Source organism: Columba livia, chromosome 1 (genome assembly GCF_036013475.1).
Source record: "Columba livia isolate bColLiv1 breed racing homer chromosome 1, bColLiv1.pat.W.v2, whole genome shotgun sequence".
Lineage (NCBI taxonomy): Eukaryota > Metazoa > Chordata > Aves > Columbiformes > Columbidae > Columba > Columba livia.
Genome location: NC_088602.1, coordinates 147,967,202 through 147,988,071, shown reverse-complemented (window position 1 = coordinate 147,988,071; position 20,870 = coordinate 147,967,202). Strand labels below are relative to the sequence as shown.

The following is a 20,870-nucleotide window of genomic DNA, read 5'->3' as shown; positions in this document are numbered from 1 at the left end:
CTTAACATGTGAATGATACCTTTATCTCACACTTTGATGCATTAAGTCTGTTTGTGAACTGTAATGCTTTTCCTTCTGCTAGTTGATGACATTTTTAGTGCAGAAAGTTGGCTCTCCGTAGCATTTCTCCTGTTTCACATTTGGTAACAAATTTGCCAATGGCTTTGCAGCTAGCCAGAATAAGTTTTCATGGAACATTTTATAAACAAAACCAATAGACCAAATGGTCTATATAGGCCAAACTCCTAGAAAACTGTTGCTGAAGCTGGTAATCAGTTAAGTTTCTGTATCATGTTGTCCAATGTAGAGCTGTTTTCTTTGCAGAAGTGGAGGGGTGTGACCAATCCTGCATCTCAAGTATATGGATTATAAATTAATTATAGAAGGCACTGAGAATGTCCTTCCTACTCCTTTGAGATTTTGAGGCACGGAGTGTTTGTCAAGCACGCAGGACATCTTGGCGTGACCACAGCCTTTTGCATTAACATTTATGTAGATTTTCCATCTTTTCAGTTTTTTTAATGCAGTTGCATTGAGCCACTTACTCCCACTTATAGTTTGTCCTGTGACAGAATTGGTTTGATTATCTATGTACCAGTTAGACTGGGTCTTCATTATGAGAAGGGTGATGATGATTTGTATTTCAAATAACGTACCTGAAAGATCATAAACGTTCACTCAATGCATATAAAGTGATGTCAGCTTGATTTTCAGTCCTCTTTTACCTTAGAGTGATTGCTGCCAGCCTTTCTCCCCACTAAAACAACCGTGGGTTTTGTTGTTGTTGTTGTCGTCATCCTTTTTTTTCTGCTTGTGGAATTTGCAGTTATATCAGGGTGTGCATCAGAAGAGACCAAGTTAAAAACAGCTTGGGAAAAGGTATTTCCGTTGAAGTAGCTGAGCTGATGAGCCCATTGTGTATAACGAGTTCCAAGTGGAAAAACTCTTGTTTTATGATGATTCAGTATATTCCCTCTTTGTTTTCCCTCACCTTGGTGTTCTTGCGTTACCCAGAGTCCTTTGGTTTTTCACTGTCAGCCAGAAGTGGTGGAACAATATCACAGGTCAGTTCCCCTGTTACTGTGAACTCAGGGTTGGGGAATGTGGCACGGATTACAAAAATAGATTTGGCTGAGGTGGTATCACTGTCTAAAGAGAATGAAATGAAATGTGAATCCCAGCTGAAAAGGCAGTCCAGTTCCATTAAACTTTGAAAATACTAACACAACATAAGGCTTAGCAGTAGGAAATGGGAGAGACCATAGTATCCCTGGAAATGCAAAGTAATGTTCTCACCTGCCACCCGTGCAAGCTTCTGTGGGTTATACTGTAAAGAAGCCCTGTAGTTACAGCCTGTAGTGCAGCACTTGCCCACATCATAGAAGGGCTCAATAATACTAAACAAGAGAGGAAAACACTTCTGGCAGTTGTCTTGGTGAGATTTTATCTTTCTGAGAGGAGCTGGGAATAAATGGCACTAATTATGGCAAGGCTAAGTAGTTTTGTCTGAAAGACTAGAATGGTTCTGAGTGAGTAATTGCTCTCAAAAAAAGAAAAAAAACCAAGCTGTTAGGAATAAACTGAGAAACTACAAAGGATGGAGAAAGCAAAAAAAAACTGTCTTGGAGGTCAAAGGGTGTGAGGATAAAATAAGCCTTGCCAAAGCTCATGCTGGGTTAGACTTTGCAAACGAAAGGAAAGCAAACAGCTGTAGTCTGTAAGCATGTAAATAAAAGCAAAATAAGGAAAGCAGAAGTGGGTCCACAGTGAAGATGAAGCTGACATAAAATGCAATTTTAGGTGCAGTCAGGCGATCAAATGAATACTTGGCCTCTGGTTTCAGTTGGGACAATGACATTGGACGTGGGAGCAAGAGATGTCAGTGTGTAGCGAGATTTGGAAATGGAAACTAATCCAATGAAGCTAGAAGCAGAATTTAAATACTTCTATACTGTAATGAGTGGAAATAAAATGGCACCAAACAGTCTGTCTCAGAAGAGTAGAAGAATTGTACAACGAAATTGTGAGCTTTGTGGTGATGGTCTGTGATTAAATCACACTGTTCTCATGGACCTTGAGTATCTAATTTAGGGTAATACTGTGTGACCGCTGGGTGACAGAATTTATGACATGCATATAAAAAAATTAAAAGAAAAAGAAAAAAGATGTGATGTAAGCAAGTATATACCTGTTAATCTAAACAGTAGATAAAACATCTTATTTCAAGGAATAACTAAAGACTGCTAGTTCTGCAAGTGAAGTCCTTTGATGTTATGAAGGTAAGTGGTATTAAAAGTGACACGTATTCACTGAAGATTATGCAGACTATCTTGACAGCTTTTATCGGCGAAGTAACTGATTTCCCCCGTAAGGGAAAGTACTGCATCTGAACTGTTTGGACTTCAGTAAAGCACCTGAAGGCTGCCACATGGGAATAACTAGTTACATTGGATAAAGTACATGAATTGTCCAATAGCTAAGAAGTGGACTTAAATGAGATATTAGAGGCTTTACTGAAAAAGAAAACTATGGGGTTGAGTGTCACCTAAAGACTGTGGATTTTCACAAGAATGAGCTGGGGACTGATCTTTGAAATACTTTCACAAAGGTTACTGGCAAAAAGAGGAAAAAATCTGCTAATTAAATTCATTGCTGAGGCAACATTTCAAATCCTCATCAATGCAGAGGAGGATAGGCATGTCATACTCTAAGCGGACTGTAATATTAAAAATAGAAATGTAATAGTAGAAAGCACCAGGTCATGCACTAAGAAAGTGTTGAGAATTTTGGCTACCAGCAAGGTGCTTATCAGTTGAAAGCAGAGAAGGAGAAAGATCTGAGTATCAGTCAATAAATAAAAGCCACCAGTATTATGTGGCGTATAAATAGGCGAGTGTGTTCTCAGCATGTATCAGATGAGAGATTTTTGGCAAGGTTGAATGTTACACTGATAAGGCCTCATCTGGAAAACTGTGTTCAATTCTAATCACGCAGGTTCTGGAAAGATTAATCCAAAACAAAACAGGTGCAGAGACCTAGGGGAGGATCAGCACACTGAAGAGCTTATCTCCTGAGATGCAGGTTGGCTTGTTTAGCAAAGCAAAACAGAAGCTAGGAAGGATTGGGCTCTGTAAACAATAAGCTGGTTAAGGGTAAATAGTGGCATGTAATTTAAGATAAAATACTAGAATTTTAAAAAGAGATACATGAATGCAGGTTAGAATTTAATTCCTTGAGTGCCACAGTGAATGAAGCCCCTTCATACTTTTCTCCAACTGCCTGCTTCATATGTCCTTGCAATTTTCTGGGATTTGTGGTATTTGGGCTTTCAAACATCTCACCTAGATTTTTCTCTGTGGTTCACTTAATCACAAATGCTGATTGAAAAACAAATGAATTCAAGTCTAAAAAAAAAACGTGAAAACTCACTCCAAGTGGGTCTTTTTCATTCCCTCCCATATTCGTCTTTAAGTAGTAATAATAGTTTCTTGCTTCCTAACTCTGTAGACCTACCTGGACTGGTAACAATTTTAACAAGCAGCAGGACTGCCCCATAGCTTTCCTGATATGTGTCATATCCAACCTGTGACCAGGCCTTCCCCAGTACTTGCTACATGGACTTCATTGCAGCTCTGGTTTTTGCAGCTAAAATATCCCTATCTCCTCTCTTAACTAGGGCATTTAACGTTCTTTTTAGCATCTATTAGCCAAAACCACTAAGATTCCCTCTTGCAGTCTGGCTCCCCAGCAGGTTCTGCCAATAGTGGTGAACAGGATAATGACATAAGGTATTCTCTCGCTTTATTTACCTCCCTCTGCCTCGTGCCCTTTTTTTTCCCAATTGCTCGATTTCCTTAAAAAACCCCACAGTTCTGACTGTCACATTTATTTTTATTCACTGGCTTATTCTTTAGGTTCCAACGTAAATGGGCTGGAAGAGCCCAGCCTTGCCAAGCGGCTGCGTGGGACACCGGAGCGGATTGAGTTGGAGAATTACCGACTGTCCCTGCAGCGGGAAGAAGAGCTGGAAGAGGTTCCCGAAGAGACGCTAGCGGAGCATAACCTGAGCAGTGTGTTGGACAAAGGAACAGAAGAGGATGTGCCCAGCAGGTTAGCGCACACTGTCCATAAGCTTTTTTTATGCCCATCCCAACAGACTTTTGCCTGCTTTTCCCTTTGCCTTTTTTAACATATTATTTACCAGGTTGCCCTTGTGGACAATGTTCTGCATATGTGCACAGGTATTTTATTTTGTAGTTTCTGTTCTTCTAAATAGCTTATTACCATCCTTAGAAGACACCTATAGTACCCTTATACCAAGAAATTCAGGCTTAAGTTGGAAGAGATTTTTAAATACTTCTTTTAAATTATATCAAAACCAAATGAGTCTTCTGAGCAAACTGAACATGGATTCAATTGGGAGAGGATTCCAATGTTAACTTCTTTTCTGTATGTTTTGTATTACAAACACTTTTGCTTTAAAGATTCAAGCTTGACACCCATGTAATTCTGACAGAATGCTGATGCAATACCTGAGAGCTATTAGTTTGAAGCAATAGTTATGGCTGTTGAGAACATGCTGTACCTTAAGAAATTTCCCTGTATCCACTAAATTATGTATAAGCGCACCAGGATCCAAATATATGCAGGTAGAGGTACTGGAAATAGTTGTTGCAAGAACTGAGAGAAAATAATCAAGAATGCTTGTGAACTTCATAGTCAATTACACACTTTTTGCAGATTCTCAATATCCTAATATGGTTTCTAATAATATACATTTGTTTGTAGCTATAACAATCGTTACCTTTTCAGCTTTTGGTTGGTCCAATAGCCTTCTTGAAATAAACTCAGAAAATGCTGTTACGGCTTTCCTGAAACCTAGATCCTACAAGCATATTCTGTGTATATGTTACCTACAGGTATAGGGCTGTATGAGAAATTCCTTACTGCATTTATACATGTGAAATTGAATTGGACTGATGTGATGAAGAATGCAGGAATTAAAATGTTCATTAAAACATTTACAGGATTAATGTTGTATAGAATATGTCATTTATTTATCTGATAATTTTGAAGCTGCAACGACTGGAAAGGAGTAGCTTTAGTGCATCGCAGTTGCTAATAACTTTTACAGCTGTTTTCTTTGAAACCTAAATAATACTTTTTGATTAATTTCTTAACACACTAATTTCTTTAGAAGATACTATTTTGACATTTTACATAATTGAGATCTTATCTAGTGCTCTAGTTGAATAATCATGGGACTGTTTGTGGGAGATGCAAACTCTGCTTGCTTTACTCATCCTTCCTTTAGCTCCCTGCTCAGGCCTGAGAATGATATCAACTGTGACAATATAGGCATTAATGATTAATGAGGGATTTTTAGCTCTTTATGTTTCTAGCTCTAAACCAAAATTTGCTCGTGTGCAGCATTATTATTGTTGGTCTTGATTTCAGTAAATCAGAACACAGTAGGCCTTCTCAGTAAATGGCAGAAGATTCCAAAGAAGGAGAAGAGTTAGTTAAAAAAAAAAAGTGGAGTTTTGGCATTTTGTCATGAAGCCTGTTGATCTTTTCCAAGAGGTGTTTAGTGAGATTGTGGGACTGATGACAGTCCATTATTAGGTTAGTGAGTTTGATTTCCACTCATAGGGTGCTCCATTGAGCTCCCTTTGTCATACACACTTCCCTTAACCTGAATCAAACTGGGTATTGCTGTCTATAATAGACTGCATTGTATAATTTTGCATGTGAAAAGCAGTGTTTAGAGGGCAACTCACACCCTGTGATAGAGGGGAAGGAGAAAATACGTAAAATTCCCTGTCGATTTGACCTGGAAAAATTTCTGTCTCAAATCCAAATATGGCAAGCAATTTACTCAGAGCATTGATAAGACTGTACAGGCTAAACTTCAGAGAGAGAATTTGCTGTTGAGCTACTGAGTATCCTCTGTTGGGGTCTACCCACTCCATGACATGTCACAGAAAGCCTGGGGTGGGGGGAAAGTAAAAAGGAAAAAATCTGACCACTTTTTCAGCAACAAAAGAAAAAAGTTTGACTTTTGTAACAAGCCGAGCAAAGCCCTGATTTGATCATCTTCACTGTCTTGGTGAAGTGCCGCAGGGTTAGGAGCAGGTGGAGATGGGGAACTTTTTGTTCCTGTGTCATACAAAGAGATGGATTCGGCTTCAAGGTTCATTAAGGTGTTATCTCTAAATCAAGCAGAGACCACACATTTTGGTGCACAGCTTCCCATCACATGCACACTTAGGAGCGTGCACACTGGTGAAAATGTACAGAAAGCAGTTTTCAGTGTATATTTATTTCAAAGGAGAGTTAATCTTGTTTAAACTTCAAAATGAAAAAAAAAAAAAAAATCATTTAAGCTACCAAACCCTGACTACACAGCTTTTGAGGGGCAGAAAACTGTTTAGATGCCTTATTTATCCCCTTTAACATGCAGTAACTCCCAGTATGTCATCTACAGTTTTGGTATAATACCATGTGGCCTTTCAAAGGAGTGTCAAAGGCAGCTTGTGCTGGATGGGTGTGTATGGCAAGGGAAGAGCTTCATTTCCAGTTTAGGTTTTGGTTCCTCTACTCAGCACTAAATCTGTGTAGGTGCATTTTTTTAAATGAGATATTCAACTGCTAATACAAATTCTATAAAGCAACCTGCTTTGATTTCTGCTTTATAGGAAAAAAAAAAAGAAAAAGGTTGTATCTGTTGAATTAATTCCTGTGGCTCAGAGTTGCCATGCTGAAAGGAATGGCCACTATACCAGCCTATCTCACCGCTATCTTTCAGCTTCTCATTTCTCTGTATTCAAAGGTCAAACAAAAACCAAGTTATAAATAAAAGCCAAAGAAGGTAAAGTGAGCTATGTGGTAAAGAATTTATGTCGTCAATATTACATGAGGTAAGCAAGCTGGTTGAAGAGCAGCAGCTCTTCCCATTCAGCCGTCATGGCAACAGTTTGAGCAGCAGTAAACCTTATTGACAGCACGCAAAAACCCCAGCATGCAGCACCTGTCAGGTTTGTTTCCATATCAAAGGGTGGGGAAGTTAATCAGGGAGGTGGGGAACGTCACTTTTTATGTCTGTGACAGTATCTGCCTAAAGCCTTTGGAAAATGCTTTGGTCTCTTGGAATGTGCACTGAGTCCATGGCATGCAACAGTGTATTCAGTATTTAGTATGTGAAAACCAGGCAACCTCTTAAAAATAAGTATTTGGTTTATGCTGTGAAAAAGTGGGTTCTAATTGGAGCAAAATAATGTGTTATATATATACAGAACTATGGCGGGAATATAAGAACTTATGGACAGAAGTGTGTTACAATCAGTGCATGGAAAAAGTGGTGTTTTCTTTGTTAAGTTTGCCATCAAAAATAGACTCTCAGACAGGTAGATGAATAAAATTATCTAAATATGATATCTTCATGTAGTGTTAGACTAATTTGAAGTTCTGTGCCTGCATATGTTTATCAGTGTAAGACAAAGTGCAGTGTAAGACAAAGGTGCTGCCATGAATCATTCTTTGGAAAAGTGTCAGATTGCCACACAGTGAGTGCTCATGTAACAGAATCTGTGTATGGGAAACAGGATTGCAACTGTACAAGCTATATTTTATAGAACTACACGAAATTTTAACTTAATTATTTTCAACTTGTCAGTTTTCACTCTCATTGTCTATATGGAATGGCTTCTGCCAAAGGCTGTTAAGTACAGCAACAGCTGTCACAAGGAAGCAGCAGAAGTAGAACACTGTTCTCAGATGATCCACCCAAACTTTCGCCATTCACAAACAGTTTGCTCCTTTAATCCAGATGAATTTGGGCCTTTTCAGATTGATATGCGAAGCATCCAACTAATGCAGTTCTTTTCTGACAATGGTCTGTTAAGGAAGAGCAAAGGCATATGACCTTTTCACGTTGCAGATATGCTCCCTGTATGTGCTTTAGTTCACATTCTCTTTTTCCAGTAACAAATGGAACCATCTTTTTCTCCCCAGTACATCTAGGTAGTCCAGCATGTAAGAGCGAGCTAGATCAAATGTCGTCATACAGGCATTTACATTTCTTGCCCCTACTGATTATAGTGAGCAACTTTTAGAATTCAGATGAGATGTCAACTAAAAAGCACTAATGATTTACTGTTTTGCATGTTTTAGACTTTGCTGTGAGAATAATAAGCTTATTGTTGTAATTATCTTTGCACTGTTTCCTACAGTTTCTTACCACTATGTACTTAATTGAATACATATTATAGTTCTGTCTGTGATGTAGAAAAGTGACGATTTTTTTTCTCCAGCTCTCCTTACCTCACATTGTGTATCGTTTAGCTTGATAATTTTGCTGTTTGTTCTTTCTACTCGAAAAGCCTTCTGTGGTTCACTCCAGCAAGTGCCAAAAACATCTTAGTTATCCAAAATGCTAGCAGTAGCTGCCATTATGGAGAGATGTGACCTTCTACATTATGACACTGCTAAGCACTCTTGCATCAGTTTATCCAAAGCAATGTGATATGAGGAAAGTAGTTTCTTTCTGCAGTATTCCAGAATGGTCACGAAGTGTAACAATTAATGCTGCACAAATATTTGGACTTGGCTTCACAGGCACTGCTGCTTCACCTTCTTTAAAAGAAGCAGGGCAAGGACCATACTACAGCCCACACATGATGCTGAGGCTAAAATGCCTATGAAACACTGAAAGCAGAAAATTCGTATTATGTTTTCCATCGTAAGTTTGGGGCTTGAATGTGGAATGTGTTGAAACAACCTGTCAGTGATCTAAGACTGATCTAGGAAACATTAACTGCTTGTTTCTTTATCTTTCTTCTAAACCCTTACAGTAGTTCAGAGTCTGAGATGGAAGAGGAAGATGAGGAGGAGGAAGATGAACTACTGCTGCCTCAGCAACCCCCTTCAGACCTGGGTGGTGTGCCATGGAAAGAGGCTGTGCGTATCCATGCCCTTCTGAAGGGAAAGAGTGAAGAAGAGATTGAGGCTGAGGAAAATCATGAGATTGAGTACAAAGAAGATGAGGAGGAGGAGGAGGAAGATGAAGATGAAGAGGAGGAAGACGAGGAGTCAAGTGAAGGTTAGATTGATTTGTTCTTACTTTCAGCTAGACAGCAGGGAAAACTGAGTTGAGTATTTGCTATGCAGAATGAGAAATATTTGCCTTAAAAAACTTTCCTTCTTCTTTCACTGCTTTATTGCTTTGATTTTCGAGGGGATTGCTGTCAAGGAAAGCTTTAGGCGATCATTCTGGATGCAGATCTTTGCCCACGGGGCAGTTAGAGCACTAGTACCAGCACAATATGCTTCCCATACACCATGCCAACATGTGCAATTCACAGCTTTGTGACACTGTATTGTTTTATTGTTGTTTTTTACTATTATTGGGAGTTGGATTTGAATGTGCCCTTTGTTCTTTGGCAGCAAGAACTGGAAGCATTGTGGGGGCAGTGTTTTCAGTTTTTCAGAGTGCCTTGCTCAGGGGTAATGCCCTGTAACTGTCATCAGGGCATCCCAGGAGAAGCTACTTATAGCTCTCCTTAGTTAAAAGACGTCTTCAGAAATCAAGGAGTTCAGATGGTTTCCATTTTAGCTCTGAGGGATTTCTGTGGAAAATCTTAGGGAAAGACTCCTTCCCCTGTGTTTGTCTCAGTCATCAAAATGCAAAGTTTGTGCTGAGAATAGACATGTTTCCAGTGTTTCACCACCATGCCAAATTTCTCGCTGATGTTGTCTTTGTACTCACATTTCCTTTTTGTGAAGACTAGCAGACTCCAAAGAGCTTCTTCTTAAAGGTCTTTGGCCACCTAGTGCAAGCAGAGGTCCAGGTTTTTGAGCGCTAGTGGCAGATTTGTTGATGAACTCAGCAGGCTGCTTGGCTACTTTTTCAGCATAGGAACTATATCCATAACTGAAGTCTGTGGAAGTCAAGACTGCTTTTTAAGTACGGTAACATGCATGTTGTGTGTTCAGTCTGCTAAACCATGGTGTTCTCAGATGGACTTTGTTTCTTTCGAGCAGTTTTCCTGTCATACACTTTGAATACAGCAGGAGTAGGGTAGTCGCTGGATTTCCAGACAGTCTCTCTTTCTGATCCTGTCCTTTCTCTCTCTCTCTCTCTTTTTCTGTCTCTCCATCGCTTGTGTGTGTAAACGCGTGTCTGGTGTTATATATGGATGTGTGGTTCCCTCTGCTGTAGAGGGAGAGTATTGCCCTTGGGAGAAAGAGCTGCAGCAAGGCCTCTGGCTTCAACATCTCTCAAATGAAGAGGACACGGGTACATTTAAAGGTACCCGTATACCATCTCCACTTCCATTTCCCCGAAGGAGGGGGGAATGTTTTAAAGAGCAGGTCCCACATGAGAAGTTTCTGAGTTGTACTTAATTGCTTTACCAGCTCCCTAAAAACTAATTTGATAGGTTTTGTTGTCTTCATCTCCCTGTCCAAATGCCATAGGTCAGGTCTGACATGGCCACTGGTTTTAGGCAAAAGATAAAGCTGTCAGGTAGCTCAGGATATCTAGAAAGCCTGAGCAGTTTGCTATTGTAATGTGAATGGGCAGTGACCCCTGCATATTTAGAAGTTTCAGATTTGTTCTATACACACAGTCTAATTGTACCTGTGCCATATGTCAGCCACATGGGATACATCAGAAGTCCTGCCTTTAGATGGCCTGTGTCAGCAAACTTGCATTTTTTTGTTGTTGTCCTTTGTGTGTGTCTGTGGGGAGAGTCTATGGGGGAAGCTAATCAAGCTGTGGCAATCCCTCACGATTTTTCAAACAGTCATATGATGGGAATAAAATTAATCTGACATTCCAGTCTAACTGGTTGTGTTATGTTACATGGTGCATTCTCTTGCAGTTTATTTCTGATGGTTGCTTTTTTTTTGAAGCACTTGGTCCTAATAGTTTGTTAATCCCTTATTTCCTCAATGTGGTTCATTAGAGCCAGAACACATAAAAGGAAAATCCAAGTGCCTTCCTGCAGGTAAGAGGGCATATGCAGTTGTCAAACTGCATATTTTGCAGCTTATGGTTGTAACAACTGTAGTTTGGCTTCTGACTTTTTTTTTTTTTTATTTATTTAAAAAAAAAAAAAAAAAGGAAGAACAGTTATATTCTTCTCCAATTTAACTTCTCTGATGGAAAGAATGAGAAGTATTATTAATACGGCTGAAGAGCATAACTGAAGAAATTCCCCCATTACAGTTGCAGTGTGCTTTAGACCTGGCTCCTAAGGAGTTGATTTGTGGGTGGCTTGTCATTCTGTTAAACATTGAGACTGCCCACTCCTTATAAAGTGCTGGTAGGTGCATCTGGAGGAGGGCTACCTTTCCAAATGTAAGGGCAATTAATGTTGTCACGGTTTCTCTTATCTCTTTCCCCGTATGGGCCACCAATTAAATAAGCATCCAGCTTCCTGCAAAGCTTAGCAGGCAGCTTTGAGGGAAGGCTGCACCAGGAGTCCTTTGAAATTCTCAAGCATTTAGGCCTCGAGGAAACTTTAGTTTTGCCTGTTAGCCAAGTAACAGTCCTACATGGCTGGCTGTGCTGTGGTTTATTTACTGGAAAAGGTGAGAAGGACGCATGTCCTGTGCAAAACAGGCTGAGGCCTCTCTCTAGAGACTCATGGAGTAACTGAAGATGTGTATGTTACACTGGTCTAAATCCCAGAGAAATCCATTTTAAAACATGCAGATCACGTGGGACCTGCTCTTTCCGAGCCTTGCTGAGTGACTATATACTTCTCAGCCATTGCTGGCAAACCTAAACCTTTTAACACAAAATTTTGCGTGGCAATGCAAATGCTAACTCTACTTATCTTGGGGCCTGCATGTGAGTGCTTTGGTGCGGAGTGAGAAAAGCCTGGGTTCCTGTCCTTGCAGGTTGTCCAGTAGCTCTGGTAGACCATGCAGTTGTGCCAACTGGTAGGAAAGCTCTCTGATGAAGCCACAGAGGCATAAAACTGCTAAATACTTGACTAAATTGTGAATCCCACTCTGCATTTGAGTTTGTGCTTCTGAACCCTTTTCTCCTTTAACAACCAGATTCTGTCCTTCCTGCAGTTCCTTCTGCCTGTTTCTTCTGCAGTTTTAATGCCAAATGTCACACACAAGTCATTCCTGAAGCAGAAGTCCCAAACGTTTTGTCATGTCTGGGGAAAACATGGCTGGAGAGAGGAACTTCATTAAAATGAGACAGCAGGAAGTAATGATTGCAACCTCTAGATGCTGCTAATGTTTCTTCTTTCCTTCAAACACTAGTTCACCATACGAAAATCTAATTGCTTTTGAGGTGCTAAACTGCTGAAACAGTGTTTTACCCTACTCAGTGGTAATCCAGCTATTGTGAAAATTGGCTTCCTACTTTATAAAGTAAGTGGGCGTTTTACTTTTCAGGATGTGTCTCATTTGCTTTTGAAGACTGCTCCTGCAGTCACTGAACGCCTGTCCCACATAGAATGAGTTATTTTATTATGGGTAAATAAAACCTGAGCTATTCTCCCATAGCAAATAGCAATAAAGACAGGGTCTGTGAATATAATACTCATCTCAGGGTGGATGCTCACAAAGTGGGTATTCTGCAGCAGTTAAGCATGTTGCTTATTGGTTGCTTTAATGCCTGTTGGTCCCTTTGACACTCAATGAATAGCTCAGCTTTGTGTAGGCAGGTAGTTGAGAAGTAATGCTGTTTCTTTTAAACAAATTCATTTGTGTGACAGGAAGTCCCTTCTGGGAAGGTGGGGGGGCTGTTAAGTCATAATGAAAAAGCTGCTATTCTTCAGAAAAAAATTCTGCCCTTCGAAGAAGTCAGTACAAAAGAGCAAGAGCAAACAAATTAGTGGTTTAAGTGCTGAAGTAAGTGTGCGCCCATGTGTGCATACACACATATATACACACAATACTCTGAGATCCATCATGTAGTTTAATCCACAAAGAAATATGCACCCAGCATAGAAGGGAGTGCTTAACCCACTAGTAGGGAATGAAAGACTTTGTTTTGGTGCATCAAACTACAATGCAGATTGTCCCTTGCCTTTAAGAGCAAGATGTCTTTGGCAATAATCATAACAAATAGGCTGAAGGAACTGGAAATTTCTGCGAAATTGTTATTTACATACCACATACAGTTGGACACCCAGAGAATGTCTTTCTTTTCAGCGAAGCTGCTTGCAATAGAGATAATCTACAGTGATGTTTTAATAGTGTATCTCTGCCTTTGGAATGGCATTACTCAGCTTTGATGGGAAGTATGAGGGAGAGCTGTATTGGTGTATGCGTGCACAGACAATGCTGAGCTTTTTCTGTCTGTCTTGCAAACTGATCTCAGCCAGTAATATTTTCTTTTCTTCTTTTCTTATTTCCTTTCCTATGATGTGTTACCTTTCCTTTCCGCTGTTCTCCCCTCTCTTCCTCCCTGTCCTTCGTACCACCCTACCTACAACCTGGTGCACCATGCCCTCCTCCTGCTAGCTGGAAACCTTAGACTGCAGCAGATTGTAAATCCGGTTGATCCTCTGGAGATCCTGGCAGATGTGCACTGGACACACATCCGTGAAAAAGAGGAGGAGGAAAAAATGGCCCCAACCTCAAAGTCCTCCACCTCCAGAGGTAATCTCCCCCCAGCCCCACAGCATCAATTCTTAGGTCACAGATGCAGCTGTTTAACTCTGTTGTGTCTGCACCTTCAAGAGAAGTGTACTTCACCAGGGGCAGCAGTGGTTGAAAGGAACTGCTTTCAAATTACACCAAAATTACACTTGGTTAAACATGTTACTTTTCAGGTCCGTGTCTACTCAAAACGACTGCTTTCTCAGCTCTGTGGTGGTCTGACTTCTTCTGACCCATTTGTCTGCTTGCTTTGACTGTACAGGATCTTTCCAGACTGCACACATGATTTGATGGTGCTGGAAATCGGCCCTCAGTAACTGACTTTAGGGACAGTAATGGAAGCTGTCTCGTGTTTTTCTCAGAGTGAGGACTACACCTCTTTAAGGAAAGTGGAAGGGCTACGTTCTGTAGCTACTACAGCAAAGCCAACAGGGTTGGCATCTGTGTTATTTCTCAGCTGCTGTGTAACTGCATCTGCTATTAGCAGGGAATAATGGAGTTACAAGGGCTTGTAAATCTGATCAGTGGTGGGTTTGACCCCCTGTATTTAAGATTTGACAGCGTATCTGATATTTTTTGAAGTGAGATATATTTTTGAGTTACCAGTTACTTAAAGGAAAACTGGAGGGGGGGAATGGCAGAAAATTAACTCTCTTGTAAACGCCTTTCAGCAGTCCCTGCTGACCTTATGCTAAACTATACTACAGTGTGTTTTAAGGTAAGTATGTCATAGGCACTTTACCTTTGCAGAAGCCTAGGCTTAATAAAAGCTAACCATGCAGTTGATACGTGGTGGTCTTCTCTTGAAGGCTGTGACCATTGTGGCAGCATTGTAGCGGGAGTAAGTATGCAGTAGGAAGGGGTGTCTTTTACAGGAAATGTCAGATTAAGTTAATGACTGATCTGTATTTAAAAAGCCTAGGGCTTTACTTCACATTGCCTGATCATGTTCCATTCCAGATAATTATCTTTTCCTCGGAGTTCTGGAGGTTTGTTTTCATTTTTTTTTTCCTAAATCCTGGTCCAGCATGATACACAGTTCCAGATCAGTTTTGCTACACTTACAATTATGGTTTGTAGAATGCACTGGGATTTTCTGTTGTGAAATCTGCTCTCTGCATGTAAGAGAAGGGTATTTCCATCCCACTGCAACTACAGAAATAGGCTGTGTTCAACTGTCTGTAACATTCAGTGTTGCTAGACTAGTTGCTTAATGTTTAAGAACTCTGAGTAAAAAATGTTAACTCTGTAGCACTACAGTTTCAGAGTTTATCTTTTGATTTGTGTTTTGTTATTCCGACTTTTCCATATTGTGTTGGTACAGCCATCAGCAAAAGAAAGGAAAACCTGTGTTGATCCTTCCAAGTTGATTTTGTGGTCTTTCCAGCTTCTTTTGGGAAGCAGGGCAATATATCCTTCCCCTAAATCTGAGCCAAACTAGGACAATCCTGATTGACAGATTAGCTGCTTCAGCTACTCTGTCATGCAGTACAGGTATGTGCAGGCATATCAGTAGGTTTTGTTTTGTTTCTTTTTTTTAAAGGCTTGTCACTTGTAGATACACCGTAAGTTTAAAATTTGAGTTCAGCAGACAGGTTTGTTCTGGTTGAGCTGTATTCTGTGATATGAGATGTTTGGAGAGCCCATCAGAGTATCACCAGCAATAGGGTTTGATTTGAAAGCCTGGGGTAGTGTGGCAGTACGCAGAAGCCCCTCTCATTCTGTTTCAGGTACTCTTTTTCATCTGCTGCTGTTCACAGCTGGACAGAACAGGTTCTGGGGTGCCTGTTATGACCACCCCTCTCTTGTTGCTCAGCTCTTTCATCTCTTAGTTTCCCTGCTCTGCAGAGTTTCAAGTGGAGCACTGCAGCAGCAATCCACTGGTCAGATGTGGTGTTTTTCTCACTGTGCTGTCTGTATTTCCTCTAACACTGCAGATCTTAAAGGAAGATTATGCTCCTGACATTTGTGTGTTATCTTAATTTAAATCCCAAGTCTGGAATTGGTTGTTTAACATCTTTTATTCCTGTATTTGCTACTGAAAAATTTCCCTTTGACACTCTTCTGTTTTAGACGCTTACTGATGGTCTAATTTTGATCTCTTACAATTTATTGTTTTTTAAATTCAGCATCCGACCTTCCCTCCGTACGCCATGAGGCGGTACAGGCGTGGCTGGAGACGGTCCCTGGAGGTAGTTTGGTGATGTTCTATGTATTCCAATGCACAATAACCCTGCCCGTCTCTTCTTCATGCCTTCAGCAGCTGAGCTGGTACTTTAACCCTGGAACTTACAGCCCTGTCGCTACTGCATGACTGGACGTGGAGGGAGGGAGGAAGGGGCAGTGTGCATGCTCGCCTTGCTCAGACAGTCCGTTCTTGCATGAATTCGACATTTGTTGTAACCCTTCTGAAGGCAGGCCAAACAGAGAGGTTATCTTGGGTGCAATAAAGTAGAAGGAGCAGTTTAGTTGAGTGTTTCGACTTGCTTTGTAAGCTGAAGATTTGGACCTGTTATACTTCCCTTAGTTCCTTGACTAAAAGAACAAGGGGCTTTCTCACAGTTGGAAGATCAAGTGACAAAGTGTTCTTAAAGCAATTGCAGTTCTCTGTAGCCACTGCGAACTCTAGTTATCTGGTGTAGAAAACAAGAAAGATGAATAAGGTTGAAACTGTAATCCTTAAGAATAGCGACGGCTGTTGTGTCTCCTTTGACTTGGGGTTCACGTTATTTAGGAAAGCCTCAGCTGCTTTTTTTTATATGGTCCTGTAAGCTCCATTACAAAACTGATGAGCATGAAGATTCTGGGTTTAGAATAAGGGAGTAAATTTGTGGAAAGCGGTGAAGGTATTTAAGTCAGCGGAACAGCAGCAGCTCGTGGCTAGGTAGTTGATCTACAGCTAGGTTGCTTTGGCACAGCAGAAGAGCTAGCTTGCCTATAAAACTTTGCTTCTGCTGCTGCTTTGGCGAGGCAGCAGCGTTTCCAAGACGTCTGCACACAAGGCAGTCTGCTCACAGCTGCTAGCTGCTGTGAACCAAGTGCTGATCCCAGTTTCTGGCTGCTGTAGTGTGTAGCTTCTGAGTTATTGTGTGACAGCTTTTGGCCTCTTGCTCCTTATCCTAGCTGCATATACGTATATGCACAGTATATGTATAATATAACCAGCCACCTGCAAGCTCTTCATGTCCCTCAAAATGAGATCCGCCCTTGCACCAAGTTGTTACTTATTTGTGCATCTGTAATTTCCTGTTGAATTTTGTGTACCAACCTATTTAAGAGTTGATTTTCTCCTCTCTCTCTGACACTCCCTATGTGTGTCATACCAGTTCATGGCTTCTGGATCGAAAGACACATAAATGTAGTGGTATCTGATATTCCTTACATCAGAGTGACATTTTTGCAAGTTTTGATTAAGATTACTCACATCTGCTGCTACCATAAAACCATCCATGATGTTAATTTTTCCAAAATGACATAACCTACTGCATACCTAAGCAGCAATAAGGTTGGAACACAGCTTGCATTTATTCAGTAGGTTTGTAAATGCCCCCTGTGGGCAGTCCAGCCTTTGCCACATGATTCAGTCTCCTACGCCTGATATCTGTAAGATTCTGCATTTTATAAGCCTCTGACGTAAGGGAATAGGCCAGTGCTTTATCACACATAAATGTAACTTCCTTTTCACAGTAGCTGACAGAAAATAAACTAGCCCATATGTTTGTCTGTCTTAATATGGCAGAGGAGAAGAGCATGGAAAAAGATAAATTCTCAAATCGAAGGAAGAAGACAAACCACCCGCTGAAGGCCGTGTTTTAAAATAAGCAAAAACCTGTATTAGAGAAAGAGGAGGGGCTGCAAGACCTCAATTTTAGGGAGGATTGATTTGGTTTTGAGATTTTCTTAATTAGCAACATTAGCATATAAATGGTTCCAAAAGCCACATCATCACTAGTCAACCGGAAGGAATCAGGGGCTACGCCCTGAGTCAGGAGAAAGCTGGCTGGCACCATTCGCTCCCATATGGCTGAATTTTTTAGCTGTCCAAAACTGGGCGACTGAGTTCAGACTGCCTGTTGCAGGGATGTCGAACTCATTTTCAGCGGGGGCCACATCAGCCTCTCGGCTGCCTTCAGAGGATTGAATCTGATGTTAGGACTGTATAAATGTAGGAGTAAGACCATTTATACAGCCCTAACATCAGATTCGGCCCTTTGAAGGCAGCCGCGAGGCTGGTGTGGCCTCCGCTGAAAATGAGTTTGACACCCCTGGTCTATTGGAAACAACCTCCAGCCCAACCGTTGGAATTAACTGCTGGGAGTCGTGCCAGGAGCCTTCCCAAAGCCCTCTTCAATATGACAGTGTGACACTGTATGCATTTAAGTCCAGAGGCTTGCACCGCTTGGTTTACTGGTATAGGTGCAACCAAGAAGCTTACAAATATATCCGTTGTCATCATTATAGGACCATATCCTATGTATATAATTAGCAAACTTTGTGCATAATGATACACGCTGACTGTGTACACATTTGCAGTAGGATATACAACAGAGTTAAATGCCCGCATGTTGTTGAATGTGAATTGATGCTAACGCACTGCACAAATCTAAAAATGTAGTTGATTAACTCCACTGTGGAAGAAAAGCTGAAAGTGCTTGCTTTGTTTCTTGTATTTAAATTATGTCCTATGAAAATGCTTAACAACAAAAAAATAGGCAAATAATCCAAAGCACTAGAAATGGGACAAGGTGTCATAAGGTTTAGTTTTTCTTTCTTTTAAAATGTCATTTAATAATGAAATTTATACCACACAGTTTGGTCTTGTCTCTCCTCCTAAATTAAATGCTCTCATAAGGAGTAATGTCAAATGCTCTTTTCAGAGTTATAAATTCAATAATCTTTTCTTTATTTTGATCCAGCAAATCAAATTATGATCTGTAACAGAAAAGATAGTTTTTAATATATCTTTTTATTTACTTAAAAGTATCCGTTAATTTGTGTCCTAGTTACTTGTAAAGCATGTCAGGTTTCTTAGACCTTTTTATTAAGGACTGCTGTAGCTGCACAGGTTTAAACAGTTTCCAAATATAATAATGATCCATCCTGGAGCTGGACATTGTCTCTGACTTACATCCTCAAAAACCTGTTTCATTTTCAAGATGAACAGTTGTGGTACATCGTAAGGTTTCAATTTTTGCCTCATACACATATGCTATAAAAGTGGTGGTAAGTGTTCTGGTGTGGTAAAGAAAAAATAATCTTCCTGGAAGAAGAGTAAACTTTGTTCTGGTTTGGTGTCCAGAAGTCCCCTTCTTGTTTAATTCTTCACAAGGCCTGTTGCTCAAAAAATCCCCGTCTGCTTTCACTGCAAGTGCCTTGGAGACTCGCCAAGGGCAGGCATTCCTTGATTTGACAGACTTTTGATGTATCATTTCACCCTAGATGCCTTTCCAGCTGACACATTTCAGGATTTCTTGTTTCAGCAGCGATTAATAAATATCTCCACTATAAGCTGTTGTTACAGTTCAATGTAGAACCTTTTCACTGTATAGTGTTTTTTTCGATTTTTTTTTTCTTTCTCAATATTTGAATATATTCTAGCTCCATGTGAGGACGAGCTGGGCACAGAGCCTGCAGACACAGAGGGGCAGGCTGGTGAAGAGGGAGACACGGGTGCAGAGCTGGATGACGGTAGGGAGCCACTGTGCACCATTTAAACCTTTTAATTGAACAGAATTGTATTGGCAGAAAATACTTCGGATGAGGGTACTTAAACCTGATGTGGTTTTTAGTGATGTAGGGGTTTGTTTCAAATACTTAAGAGGGAGCCAGGAGTGAAGGACAAAAAGAAACAGAAGAACCTCAATGCCATGGGTTGTAGAATAAATTTCTTGTGTCCTCTCACCATTTACTAACTAGAGGGTTTGGTCTTGTGTCCGTATTCAGTACGAATCCTGCTGAATAACTGAAATAGAAGTAAATTTGTGAAAAGTCCACAATATTATTCCAAAAATCTTCCCTTGCTAGTGTAAAATGAACTGCATGTGCCAGAAAACATTGAAACATTTCCAGAAAACCAGTAAGGTATGACTTCAGTTACTGATTTAGTTATTTGTACTAATAGTCCATCATTTACTGTTTAAATTATTCTAATTAGCACACACAAAAAGGAGTGAAACATTTAAGTATTCAGGTTGTGAAAGCAATTAGCACCATGTGAAGAGAAAGGAAGGATTATGAAATATTTTTAAATGATAAACAGATGTCCTGATGGACTTGTAGCCAAGATTTCTTGTTCTTTTCCTCCCACCCCATGTGGGATCAGACGACATCCCATCTGATGCAGAAGCAGAGTTTCGCTTACATCAAGGTCGCATGGAAGAGCCAGATCTAAAAGTCTCTGAGGATGAAGAAGATGAAGGAGCAGAAGGTGCTTCTTGCAATGTGACAGAAGGTAATAGCTTTGCCACCAGTGTTTGAATGATTGTAATTGCATTTGAGGCAGTCTATACATTTATTAGATTTAAGAGAAGACAGTCTCTTGGATTTGAACCATCTTGTTGTTCTCAGTGGCAAGGTATGTGCTTGCATTAACATTTTGAGAAGAATGTTCTGAATCCATTAGTTACAGCTTCCTAAAGCCTGAGAACCCATCTAACTGCTTTTTCTTATGCAAGTTTTAACGTTAAAAAGCTTGTACCATTTTTGAGATTTAAATTTTTTTATCTGTGTTCCAAGATGTCCAATCTAGACTTTGTAAAAAGCCAAGAAATTCATCACTACTTGCTGTGTGTAACATAAAAAAAAATAGAAAGTTAATGGTCTCATGTGTTTTGGCAACATTTTTGCTTTCCTTAGGTCCGTGCAAGCCATCCATCCCTATTCAGTTGTCTAGCGAAAGTGTTCTTCCCCTGTCTCCAGCTGAGAGTCCCAAAGCAAAACAAGCAGAGGTAAGAAGGGGAACCTTTGAAGTTTTCCATTCACTACCTGTACTTTCAATAGAGCAGGTTGCTGGATAAACTATGAAGGACTGACAGCAGTTGGCTTCCTTTTTTTCTCTGTCTCTATAATTTATGTTGATCTTCATGAGATCTGACTTCATTTAGACTTAAGAAATAATGTACCATCTTTCCTGTCTTGGGAGTGTAGTGACTCTCTCACAGTCACACAAGTTCCCATCACAAAGCCTCAAAAACTATTACATAGGATATTTTAATTTCAATGTGCAGTTAATGAGAGAT

At 40.3% G+C, this 20,870-nt stretch overlaps 1 protein-coding gene across 25 annotated transcripts in view; it reads left to right on the top strand.

Moving 5' to 3' along the window:
• Nucleotides 1–20,870, top strand: part of MICAL3 (microtubule associated monooxygenase, calponin and LIM domain containing 3) — a 187,381-nt gene that overhangs the window by 132,321 nt on the left and 34,190 nt on the right. For 14 of the 25 annotated variants that reach the window (XM_065036621.1, XM_065036730.1, XM_065036593.1 and 11 more), the window contains 8 exons: nt 3,915–4,110; nt 8,853–9,100; nt 10,220–10,309; nt 13,495–13,632; nt 15,762–15,824; nt 19,231–19,320; nt 19,955–20,083; nt 20,488–20,579. In XM_065036621.1, the coding sequence (XP_064892693.1) occupies nt 3,915–4,110; nt 8,853–9,100; nt 10,220–10,309; nt 13,495–13,632; nt 15,762–15,824; nt 19,231–19,320; nt 19,955–20,083; nt 20,488–20,579 (1,046 nt within the window). The remainder of the gene's footprint in view (nt 1–3,914; nt 4,111–8,852; nt 9,101–10,219; nt 10,310–13,494; nt 13,633–15,761; nt 15,825–19,230; nt 19,321–19,954; nt 20,084–20,487; nt 20,580–20,870) is intronic. The other 11 variants (XM_065036684.1, XM_065036758.1, XM_065036749.1 and 8 more) reach the window with 5 other exon arrangements.